Source organism: Platichthys flesus, chromosome 18 (assembly GCF_949316205.1).
Source record: "Platichthys flesus chromosome 18, fPlaFle2.1, whole genome shotgun sequence".
In the NCBI taxonomy this organism is placed as follows: domain Eukaryota; kingdom Metazoa; phylum Chordata; class Actinopteri; order Pleuronectiformes; family Pleuronectidae; genus Platichthys; species Platichthys flesus.
This window is the reverse complement of record NC_084962.1, coordinates 14,821,811-14,835,016: the sequence shown is the minus strand read 5'-3', so window position 1 is coordinate 14,835,016 and position 13,206 is coordinate 14,821,811. Positions and strand designations below refer to the sequence as shown.

General features: G+C 42.4%; 1 protein-coding gene across 2 annotated transcripts in view; it reads left to right on the top strand.

Moving 5' to 3' along the window:
* The first annotated feature begins 4,030 nt into the window (after positions 1-4,030).
* otofa (otoferlin a) overlaps positions 4,031-13,206 on the top strand; it is a 59,290-nt gene continuing 50,114 nt past the window's right edge. Inside the window, exons 1-2 of one of the 2 annotated variants that reach the window (XM_062411936.1) lie at positions 4,031-4,112; positions 9,510-9,568. In XM_062411936.1, the coding sequence (XP_062267920.1) occupies positions 4,031-4,112; positions 9,510-9,568 (141 nt within the window). The remainder of the gene's footprint in view (positions 4,113-9,509; positions 9,569-13,206) is intronic. The other variant, XM_062411937.1, reaches the window with a different exon arrangement.

Genomic DNA, 13,206 nt, shown 5'->3' with positions numbered 1-13,206 from the left:
GCACCAGCTGGATGCAGAGGGCTGGGACGCACCGGCCCTGCCCTGCCTCCCCTCCCCTCTGCCTCCGATGGGACAGCCGCTCGCACTGCACTCACTCGCACCTCGTGTGGATGGAAAAACTTGAAAAAAACCACCAAACACTGGCAGATCAAAACTGAATGCGCAACTGGACAGAGGACAAACTTTAAACCGCCAAACAAAGTGTCTACGTGAGAAGAATCAGAGGTTGACGTGATCTTATATTGTTCAAATATTATTTTTAATTGCAATCTCTATATAAATGTGTTTGTTTATTTCCTAACAACAGCTTACGTAGACTGTTAATCGTGCTTGGAGGTTTCCACATTTATTTTGCATTTAGAAAATTAGTAAAAAAAACAAAAAAAAAACAACCCTGACACAATGTCTCCCTCTTCAGGAAGGGGCACTGACCTCATGAGACCTGATAGCAGGTGGAGGCTGAGACACACGACTGTAGATCACTGACAGATTCATTCAGATACGCTGTGATGTCTTTGAATGCTCCTCCTTTGTATATTAAATTCATCTTATGTCACTTCCTGCAAGTAATTTTTTTTTTTTTATTGCAGACATCCACCTCTGTGAAAACATTTATGACCCGACCGTCTGTCCAGTCTTATCCTTGCAGACCCTATTAAACATTTCCATGACACCATCCCTGCAGCAGGTGTGAGAGAGCAGCGCTGTGAGCCAAGACTCCAACAAATGATCTAATCTGCAGAGATACAAGTTCACAAATACATGCATTTTCCAACTGAGCCATTTGACCACTAGATGGAGCAACAAGCCACCGTTTTAAATATTACATACAGTTTTTTTAAGTTAGTGAATATGTCCTATACAACAAATCAAGCTGATGTTTTCAGTAGCAAAAACAAGACACTTTGTTAAATATGTATGTGAATAGGGTTGGTATTAAATTATGCAGTTCATCGGTCTTCTGTCTATTATTCTTATGATACAGTATGTTTTTTTATTTTGTGTTCAAGGAAGAATGGAAGATAATAAATATGATGTATGATGTACAAACACACACAGACTCACAGTGGACAACTTTACAGCACTTTTTTTCAAATGTGAGTTCATCAGATTTGACTGTTTTCACAGTTAAATCTCTTGACCCTCAAACAATCCCATAATACCAGAAGCATTGTGACATAGCTGTCGCATTCCTTTAACTGAGAGTCTTTATAGCTCATGGGTTAAATAATAATATTCTCATTCAAGCTGGCAGAATCGGATCATATATACAGCATGTGGGTGATAAACAAGATATGATGTACAATGTGAAAACGATTTGAGAATGTATTTAATTGTCTGAACATATTGAATGATTATCTAATGTACATATCGATTTGTGCCTGTATGGGCTCCAGTAGAGACAAGTATGGCTGACGGTGATTTTACTACAGATCAACATCGCCCTCTGTTGGTTTGGCCCTGTACCTGCAGTGGAAAAGGATTTCAGTCGGCACCTGTTCATGACTGAACTTATGAATGACTGAGGCAAGAAAGAAATAGTGAAATGGAAAATTCAGGGTTTGATAAAGTGACCAGGTTTTCAAACGCAGTGACTGCACTTTGCAACAAGTACTTATATCTCAGCACAAGACATTCATAATGTACATCATTGATCCTGTCCTGGCTCCTAAATGGTGGAACGAGCTCCTCAATGACACCAGTAGACAGTCTATACATCTTGAACAACATTTTGAACTAACAATTAAGGAGCACTTAAAGAGCTTTTACTTTTGGCACGTTGTAGTTTGGCTTTCTTGAAGAAATTGTACTTTCTTGATTCTTGTTGTTCTGGGTTTGTACCCTAATTGTTGAATGCACTTATTGTAAGTTGCTGTAATGTTTGTCTTGCCCTTTGTGGAAATCGTTATCTGTACCAAGTCAATATACGTGTCCCTGGCCATCTTCATGGTCCCCAGGGGCCAATAAAGTGACAGGGGGTTGTTTTTATATGGTCTCTGTCCATAAAACCTCAACTCCATAAACTCCTTACTGATGATGATTGAGCAACCAACAGCCTCTCACTCCCTCCTCCTCTATTAAACAGATGCAGAAGCACATGGAGGCATGGACAAAGACACAAGTGCACGCACACACACGTACACACACAGACACACACTGCAGCATCTTCCTGAGAGTGTATGAGTCAGCAAAAAGCACAACGTTTTCAAACTAAACAAAAAAATTTGCCAAGCAGATGGTTGTCTCTTTCACTGCCTGCAGACCTGCCACTCACGCACACACCGAACACACCGAACACACCAAACACACCGAACACACACACGCACACACAAGCGCACACAAACAAACACGCAATTTATAGGCTTCATTTCTTATGTCAGTTGAGGCTTCCCCTGCAGCTTTCATATTCGAAGCTGACAATTTCTCTGGACGAGTGGAGGAACAGAAACAAAGTAATTACTAGTCAAAAAGAGAACATGGAATATTCCAGTAAACAAAAGAATAGAGTTGCCCTAGATCCTCTATACGTGTCAATTTGAACTCAGTGCATCCGATTACATTCTTCCATAGACTGTAACCCCCTCTGCCTTAACTCCATGGACACAGTTGCTGAATACGCATGTCAAAGTGTCAGGCTGATGTGCTATACGTGGTCACACAGTGAGTGGAAACTTTTTGGAGCAGACGATCTAACCCCTTCCTGACAGTCAGTGTACAATTGTTAGCAGATCTGTACAGTAAGCTGTGCTAATGAGTGTGTCACTGCTGGTAAGCGCTGAGGACCGGAAGCCTCGCAGAGCTGTTAAGAGGGAAGAGGGAGTCCTGGAAATACACAAGAACATCTGATTATGATTCAAGTCTTTGTCATTGGAGATGACAGGTACATGGACTCTGTTTTGCCAGTTAACAGGTAAAAGAGGCTGTGGTTTTTGTTGTTTGTTACCAGAGCAGAAAGAAGGATCAGCACCCGACGTGTACCACATCTGACCTCAGCCACCCTCACCCATAACAATGGATCCATCCAGTATCCTCGGAGAGCTGCTGGAGGCTGGAGGCCTGGTGAGCCCACAGTTCACCAGCATATGACATGTCTTTACACTGTGGGATGACGCCCAAGTACCCAGAGAAAACCCACACATGAGGAAAACATGCAAACTCCACACAGAAAGACCCCGGCTTGGGGGATTCAAACCACAAATCGTCTTGCAACGAGGCAGCAGTGGTACCTATTCTATCACTGGGCTGTCATCACCAATAACCATCTAAAAAGAATAAAATCCAATCTAATTGCCTGTTAAAAACAAGTCACCATTTAGCAATTCTAGAGGAGACTTCAAATTGGACAGGAAAAAAAATCTGTATTTAGTAATCAACAGCATTTTTTTTATTTTTGCCTGTTTTTATTCTACTTCCTACTTTTTTACTATCTGCTGCTGTATAAGTACACCTCCTAAAAAAAAGAACCAAGAAAAAGTTATCTGATCTTATCTAAGTTATTAATATGTAAATCTGTGTTCTTTAATTTACTCAAGTAAGCTGAATATATTTTACCCATGAATTGATTAAGAGGCTTGTTGCAATTAAGATAAAGGACATGCATGAAGCTGGAAACGAGCACATGGCTGTATGGTGCATAATTGAGCTAGGGGGGGAAAGCAGTCAGCGAGTTCCCCTCATATCAGATCTGTAGTGAAAATTAGAGCATCCCCCCCCCTCCCCCCGCCCTTCCTGCACAACCAGCAGAGTAAACCCAGTGCCAGCGAGGAGATGCGCGACAGACCCATGAGCAGGACGCACGGAGCAGGAGGGAACGTGGAGCCCGCAGATTAATCCTCACTGATGCACTGTATTACTGTAAGGTAACACGTGAGCAGTGTTTTACATGCTGTTCTTAAGGAAAAAGGATTATTTGGCTCCAGCGCATCCAGACACGAGGAGAGGCTGACCTGAACGGAACCACTGGGCACAGATTGCGCGTCTCAAGTTTGATCTGGGCGAAGGGGAGTCGCTCTCCTGCCACTGTGGACTAATGATGGCGCTAATGGTTCACCTGAGGACGGTCGATCACCTGCGGGGGAAAGGGGACCGGGTCGCCAAAGTTACGTTCAGAGGTAGGACATCAGACTGAAGCCCTGCTTTGAATCATGTGACGGCAGGTTGAGGGGAGATCATCAGCGGACCTGGCTTCGTAAAAAGTTGGGGGAACCCCTCTTCAATCCCCGGAGACGCGTTTAAGGCTGCGTTTACTTTTTTACCCATAAAGCGATAAGGGCAAGAGGCCAACATGTTACAATTGACTATAAGCTGATGGCCACAATTACTGAAGAGACTGTTGGAGGTTGGGATTTGTATTTGTGTATGTTTGTGTTTGTGTTTGTGTTTGTGTTTGTGTTTGTGTGTGTGTGTGTGTGTGTGTGTGTGTGTGTGTGTGTATGTGTGTGTGTGTAGGGTGTGGGGGTTAGGGTCCGTTACTTCTTTAGCGTTGTACAGTTCCTACAGGGTCATCATTAGAACTCCTGTCCTGCTGCTCAGAGGAAACAGGAATCACTGTGGGACCGCAGGGGACCATTTATATTGACAGCCTATATTTGATTGTGTGTGTGTGTGTGTGTGTTTGAGAGAGAGAGAGAGAGAGAGAGAGAGAGAGAGAGAGAGAGAGAGCGAGAGAGAGAGGAAGGGAGGTGTGTGTGTTTCAGCACCTCGGAGAGCGATGACAGGTGCTTCATCCCGACTGATCTCGGATCAGACTCCTGTTCTCAGACAGCAGCATTGAGTAGGATGTTACGAGACCACTATCACCTCCCCCCCTTCTTCCTCTGCTCTATGGGTGTGAGTGTCTAAGAGCTCTCTGGGTAAACGATGGCTTTCAGTGGTGTGCTCTGTGCTGCAGTGATGTCACCAGGGTCTTGATCTTACAAGAGCTAAGACAAGGATTCCACCGTCTCCCCACGGTCCGACTGTCAGGACACTCGCTGCAGTTCAGCTGCTAATAAATTCAAAAAGCTTCTGTTAGAATTCATGTTCATGTGCGCCCTTTCTTCTTACCCCAATCTCTGCAATGCACAATCCAGATTCAGGTTCTGCTCAGTTTAACACACAAGTGCATTTCACTGGTGTGCACTCATGCCATGTTCATTCGATGTTCTTTTAAAAAGAAAAGACAGTAGGGTTGATTCGATTTCAGAAAAACTAAAGAAGAACATTTGCTGAGATGTAGTTGTGAGAGAAATTGTGAAGGAATTAAGTTTCTTCTGGAGATTGACGATGTCTTAAGCTAAAGTATAATTTTTCAGCGAGACCAGGCTGGTGAGCCGTAAAGAAAGTTAACAGTTGTATTGCCATCATCAAATCAGAGCTTTTATATCCCCCCACGTCGCAGTGGTCACATACCATTAGTCTTCACTTTGCTCTTTTACAGAGAGATTCTGCACCTTCCTCCTGTTGTTGCCTATTTAGCTTCCTAACTCATCCTTGGATCCCGTGCACTGCAATAGAAAAAATGAGTTTCAGTATTATAACATAAACTGTTGTGGATTTAGAAGATGATCTGACTTTAATCCATGTGCTGTCATCCTGGGTTACAGGGGCCTAAAAATAACACAATGCACACTGTGTGACCTAAACTATGTAAAAAATTCCAAACTAGTATTTGCCATAAAAGATCTGTTAACATATTTTAGATGCAGTTTAAAAACCTAACGTAAACATATTGTCACAGTAAAGGATTCATATTTCAATTAATAAAGATGATACTAAACAAACACAGCACCTCCAGACACGGCCACACATTTAGACAGCACACAACCATTGTGTGTTTATTCAGGCATCAGCTGTAGAGACAGCGACCTCAGTGTTAATGGTTCCTCATTAACCGGGTCACAGGCTCTGAAGGGGATCACACAATCTGCTGTAACACCGGCCACTCGGGGGACAGGGGACTGTGAACCAGGCATCGATCATCCCGCTTAAATTATTAATATGGGGAAGTTGTAAGCAAGCCGCGGCTAATAGCTGCTAATTCACACATCCAGCACGGAGGGAGGAACATTAAGATTCACGTGGAGTAAGTACCTGTGAAGTTTTTTAACTGCTATGTTCACCCTGTTAGCTTGATGATGCTAGGCTAGTAGCAATTGGAGCTAATCATCCACATTCTCACAAAGCTTCACAGATAATTTAGGATTTTAGAAAAAAGCACTTTTTCGTTGTCTGGAAAGTAACAGCTTCTTTTCCTTGTCATTCAGACTTTCATTCAGACTTTAATGTTTAGGTTACTTCCAATAAAACAATATTATCAAAGTGCTTCCTTAGTTCCTGGAGATTTTAAGTAAAAACCAAAGATGGCTGGTGCGAGGTTAAATACACAAAAAGAGACCACTTTATCTGAGTGCTTAGACGTAAAGTGTGTGTTATGTTTTGATATTTGTGTCTTGTTGGATTACAGCTATAACAGAGAGTCACAGGAAATGTGGGTGTATGAGACAATTGAACTGCGATTAACCCTATCGTACCATCGATTTACCAGGACGCCCACTTTACTACATAAATGAAAATATGTAATTTTCCATGTAAGTGGTTAGAGTATAGTGATGACCTAAACATGATGGATCATTTTGTATCTGATGCATGTGAGAAACTTAATTTCAGCTTTTTCCCACATCGATTTCTATTCCTTTACGTCTTTTTTTATTTTTTCTTCTCATTTAGTATTCAAAATATGTCACAATAATAAAAAAATAGATTGATGGGCAGGTCTTCTATTCACTGTTGTTCATCAGTTGTGTGATCCCTGCAGTTAATAGAGCTTCCTTAGTGCTTTCAGCTTAAACAACTTCCTGTCTGAAGAGGAAGAGGTCTGCCAGGAAGCCCCCCCCCCCCCCCCTCCCACCACCAACACCACCTCTACTGCCACCACTGGCATGTCAAATCTAAAATGACCCCTAGAAGGACGGGTAGGAGATTTTATGTAAGGCTGACTCCGCATGTTATTATGTTTGACAGGAGGCCTAACGGTGTCTAACGGGGCTCATAATCCAAAATCAAACGATTAATGTCAAAGCCACAAATCAGTGCGTTGACTGTGGTCCAGATGTAATGTAAAGAAAAAGCAAGTTTTCTGCCCCCTCAACCTGGTTGGTTACTGTCTGATACTGGAGAAGATGGATAACGCAAGTCTTTGATGTATCGTCGCTGTTATCTGTAGCTCTCTCCAGCTCCTGGTGTTCATAGGCGGCTGTGGCCTGCAGGATTGAATCAGTCACACTGTATGTTAGAATTAAATGAGAACTTAAGGCTTAATTTCCACTTTGGTGCCAGTGTCAGAATCACTTTTTAAGATATTCAACTTGAGCTGGCCAGATTAGCCATCCCTCTCTCTGCCACTTATCAGCCCTCTTCAGTCTCTTGACATCCACACTGCTGGACAGTTTGTTTGTTATCTTTTAAACTCTGTATCCCACTTTTTTTTGATTTAGTGGGAAATAGAGCTTTTTACAATCTACTGTATCCTGCAGACACGTTTACTTAATTTTCTCCCTTTTCCCGAGGCGCTTTTGTCTCAGTTCTTGACCTGGAACACACATTGACTGTGGCGTTCACTTAAATCGTGGTATGGAAGAGCCATAACGGGGCAGAAAGAGCGACTCTGAACATTAAGGCAGATTGAAATAATGCAATGCACCCTTATGCTTCTTTCTAGCTCCGGGTAAAGCTGGAGAAAAGCTGAAGAAGGCCACTCTGTGTTAGTTTGAGTCCTTTGTAGTGTTCGAGGTCTTCTTTTGTTTCTCCTTTCATCTTTTCCTTTTAATCCTTTTGTTTCTTCCACCACAGGTTGGTTCTTTCTCTTCGCGCTCTTTCACTTTGGTCCTCACTGATTCCAGCAAGGACAGAAGCTAACCTGATCAGCAGCATGATGTTGTTTTACTTTGGCGTGGAGCATCTTACATAAGCTTCACATGATCTACTTTCTGAGCCCACATCTCCGGTTAGATGAAAACACTGCTTTGACGGCGATGCCTCTGTTTTGAATAATGTAGGAGGAACATTCACTCCCTCCCTCTCCGACATCTAAGTGGTGCTTATTTAAAAATGAATATTCCAAGGATGTGGGATTTATACTGTTGCAGAGGGTGGGACAGAGATTACAACCTAGAGTCAAAATAGGCACAATTGTAAGAAGAGAATTAAACTGATAGGGTTGCACGAAGCTTTCCTTTTTTTCAGTAAAGCCCGAACCGATAAGGATTTTTGGGGGCTGATGCCGATTGAAATATTAGGGAGTACAATATTTCACTGTACAAATTTATTGATAGTTTATGTATAATTTACTGACCAGCCAATATATCGTCTCGGCTCAGATTTTTTAGTTTTAACCTTTGTGTGATTGTGTGCCTTTTTCTTTATTTGCTTAGTCAATGCGAGATAACATTCAGCACAGCTACTAATTAAAATAAGAATAATAATAGCCAGGCACAAGCTATTTATTCCCATTCAAACACATTACATCTCAACTGACAGCGGCTGCAATTAACTCTGTATGGGTTTGTGTTTGTGTGTGTATCTAATGTGTGTATGTACTATGTGTGTGTATGTAAACGATAGTCCGTAACACATCAGCTGTCCACATGCACCCAAACAGACATCAACACCCTAAACAAAGCCTCACCACAGTAACACAAGGCAAATGCACACAGCAGCACGGCACCATTCATGAGCATCACAAAGCCACCAGGTGAGGACAGGCTGCAGCACACGAGTGCTCAGGTTACTGTGCAGTGAATGGCGCCGTGTATAACCTTGAATACACACTGCACCAACACATGATTTTATTTCGCAGACGTCGAAAGAGATAATCGGGAATAAATCCACTTTCTTTTCTGTTTCTTTGACTCTGCTGAAGTCTCCTCTCTCCGTTTGTTGCTCGGTTTCTGCTCCATCGCGTTGTGAGTCATATCGTAGCCATTTACTGTAACTGTGTGCGTTTCTTCTCTGTCTCCTGTGGCTCCACACAGCCGCTCGCGTTTGTGTGTCTCCCAGGTGTTTAAGTCATTAATCTGTCGTTCCACTCGGCTCTAGTGTGACAAATTTACTCAGAGAATTGACACATGGTCCGACATTCACAACTTTGTGTACTTTGTCAACGTAGGAAACCAATGAGGCAAAGGAGACAAGAACAGAAACAATCAAATATGAAATAAAAAATGAGTGATATTATGTCCCTCTAGTTTTTTTATGTGAAATTTTACCCTGATTATTAATAAAATCTCCTTATCTGTCAAATAAATTACCTTAATTAAAAAGTGGGGGAATAAACAACACAACAATTATAAAATCAAGTTAAGAAAATTTTACTTGAGTACTGTTCTTAAGTAAATGTACGGCACTTTGTTACTTTCTCCAAATGGGTGTTGTCTCATGCTAAGTGTTCTCCCTGTAAACTTGAAATCACAATCATCACAATGCCATCATTGAACCCTTTTTGAACTGTTTTTAACCTCCTTATACTCTAGGTCTGCCCTTCTACAGTCGCGTGGCAGAGAACTGTGAGGAGGTGGCCCACTTCAATGAGGTTAGTATCTTTATTTCCTGTCCTTCACCAACCCACCTGGATAATGACCAATCAGAAATTATCTCTTAACTCGATAGAAGCGACAACATTCCCAGCATAGCTGCAATTGACTTGCACTGATTTGACAGGCTGCAGGTTTTGTTAGTGAGGCAGAAAGTTAGTAATTACTGGGCATGTTGTAATTAAGGAAGTCACATTTTTACTTTGAACATACAGTGATAGCGCACTTACATGTGATCACATATTGAAACTTACCGAAGATGTATTTAATTTGAGAGATTCTGAGATGAGTGATCTAGATTTAAAATATGCATTCACTCATGTTCAAATCCCCTGTACGAGCACATTGAGAAACCCCATGAGGAGAAGACCACAGTGCTGACCAGCCCAACTCTTTCACCTTATCTCCTCATTACTTCTCTTATCCAAATCCTGTGATTCTTGCCTGGAAGAGGCAAATGGCTGATGTCCTGCCAAGTGTCTCTTAATGGCTCTCTGCAGTTCAGTGATGTCCTATCAGGGTGTGAGAGGCGAGGCAGAGGTAGTCACCCATGCATGACCCTGAACACTTGCTCTGGGCATAATTAAACGAGACACACTACTACTGCTGCAGTGAGAACGAGCTGCTTCCTCATTCATAACTGTAGCCTAAGTGCTAAACGTGGCCTGCAATGGATGTGTAGAAAAGGATCTATAATTCAAATATGTACCTGTACGGAAATCCTGGCCTTATTTCTATGAACAATTTTGAGAGAAGGGCGATGCAGGTGAGGAAAATAAACCTCTGCCTCGCCTCTCAGACCCTGATAGGACACCAGTGAACAGCTGTGAACCAATAGGAGGCACTTGGCAGAATATTAATCATTTGCAAGTGACCATTGGATGAAAAGTATGAGGAGATGAGATGTGCTGTATGAAACTATTTTTCTGTGTATAATATACTGTATTTGGATAATAATATAATATACCAAGTCTTTTCACTTCAGCATTAACTCGGCTAATTGTTACATCATCATCATCTGTTAAAAGGGTTAGGGTTAATCCAAGCTATAGAAGACATTAGACTATCTTTGGATATAGTCAACTTTGATGTCCTCATTCATCAAGTACAATGATATATTATGTTTATATATCGTTTTTGTGTGTAAAACCTGCTGCCGTGAACACAATTGTGCTGTGGGCTGGAGACTCCCCAGTGGCTGCCTCACACTCTTGCTGGATGAGGTGAATGGAGAAGGGAATCTTCAGCACCTGCATGTGGATTGTGCCCATGAGCAAAGTGCAGAAACCTTGATTTAGCCTTTGAGAGCGAAAAATTAATTAGTTCTTAGCTGTTGCGATGATTAATCACAGTCGGTCTGAAGCCTCATTTCTGTGCATCAGAATTCAGGAGGTGCTTTTTATTGACCATTTACAGTTGGGCTTGTACAGGGCAGGATAATTGGCCAATTTCAAGGTAAACTGTGATTTATGAAGGGAACATTGTCTGTAGGTGTGTGTGTGTGTGTGTGTGTGTGCACAGTTTTGTTTTTTTACGAATCTGATTATTTTTCTGTGCAGGCCGTTCTGTATGTGTGTATAGTTTTCATATTGATATTATGCATTGTTTTATAAATCAGGCCCCTGGTCCCCTTGATAGCGCTTCTGCACCAGAGCTCATTTTAACTTGAAAAAGAAAGTTTTGTGCATATTGAACTCTTTAGCATTTCAATTTAATTGAATATTCTGAGCCACAGCACAGACCTGAGTATTCTTTTCTAAACCTGAAAGGAATGCGGTCGAGCCGCTGGCTGGTCGGACTCTTTTCACTGTGGCTTGCAGCAAGAGGCTGGGAAATGTTCCCAATGGGATTCCAGCAGGCTCCTGTCACACTGAGAAACCAGCATTATGTTGGATTCAAAGGCAAAGAGTCGTCTGAGGGAACAGAGAGAGGGGAGGAACAAGACAGAGATGAGGGCTGAGGGATCAAGAGAGAGGTGCCACAAGAAATCCTCACAGGGCAGAGGCAAAAGAAAGAGAACAGAGGTAGAGGAGAATGAAATGAAATGAGAAAAAAACTAAAGAGAAAGCGCCTCAAACACACGTTACCTTCCTCTGGGGAAGTTTTCTTTTTGTTCTTTTGGCAGCTTGCTTTTTGCAGAGAAAACATTTTTCCCTTTGATGGATTCACGCGCAGAGAGCTGCTTCCTTTACTGATAACAAGGGCTTTTGTTTTCAGTCTAATCAGTCTAAATGGCGGTACACTATAGCCCCCCCCCCAATTCACAAACACACACACACACACCCCCACACACACAAACACACACACACACACTTGCACGCTCACTTGAGTTTGGTGGAATGTAAGACAGAAAAGTCAACAAAAGGGATACATTTGTCGCAAATATTTAAAATGCTGCATCATATTATCCCTGCGGCCCGGCTACAGTAACTGGTAAAGAAGTGAGTGGTCGGCACTGATGTGTGATCTCCTCCGACAGCCTCACCCGATGGTCCTGTAGTGCCGGGGAGGTCATTAGCATCACTCAGCATCAATAAACCGTCCGGGCTTCCCCCGGGACGACTTGTGTTTCCACTTGTCCCTCAGTCCGTGTGTGGGTGTGTTGCTTTCAGCCGTTGCCAAAGCGTACATGCATGCCCTGTTTTCCTAGCCGCAATTCCTCATCACATCCTCCTCATCTGACAGCTTCATCCTCAGCCCTGGAACTTTTGCACGGCTCAGTAAGCGCGGTCTAGCCCCTGGATTTGAGCGCCATTAGCATAGAGTTGTGTGTGTTGTTGCTTTATGCATGGACTGGCAGGACGCCTTTGAACTAGTCTGCGGATAGACTGGATGGAGAATCTGTATTCATTATTCATCCCGTGGTGCGACTTTGCTTTTAGCTGCAGTACACCAGGGCTTCCCCCTCACTAGTTAGACACAACTGGAGCAAAGAGCAGGAAGCTCTGTGGCCACAGGGTTCACTGAGTATGGGCCTGTGGATATGGCAATGATACGTGTTTGTGTGTCCACATCAAAATGTGTGGTTAGGAGAGTTAGATTGTGAATGTGTGTTTGTTTGCTTTATAAAACAGGGTTTCAAGAGATTTGAACTGTGCAGCACGAGGCAACGGGAATTACTATTCAAACATAATGAGCAAAGGAATATTCCTTCTCCAGCTGCTACAGGGGGAGTCGTGTGATTATGCAACACACTGGAGGTTCCATAACTTTTTCATGGCGTTGTGTACACACTGTGATGGTGCCACAAATGGTGGCAGTGTTATATTTAATGGATGAACGCTGCCCCAAGACATTCCAGACACTGTACATTGTACTCCGATTGCTTTAAGCTTTTCTTTCCACTAGGCTTCGAAAAGAAAAAAATTACTTTATTCCTGATATCTCTTCATATTATTATAGTTTTACAATTTAATTTAATAATTTCATGTTGTGGTACATATTAAATCATTTTATGAAGATGTTTATAGCTGTGTGCAGCGCGATAAAGTATATCTTGTCCCGCAGGATTATTGTATGTGCTTGTTTTTTTATTAGCTAATTATGATAAAATTAGTGCTATGGAATGGTCTCATGCTAACAATGGCAGCTTGCATGCTGCAGATTTGGTGAAATAGATCCCTGATTAGTTTTAGTC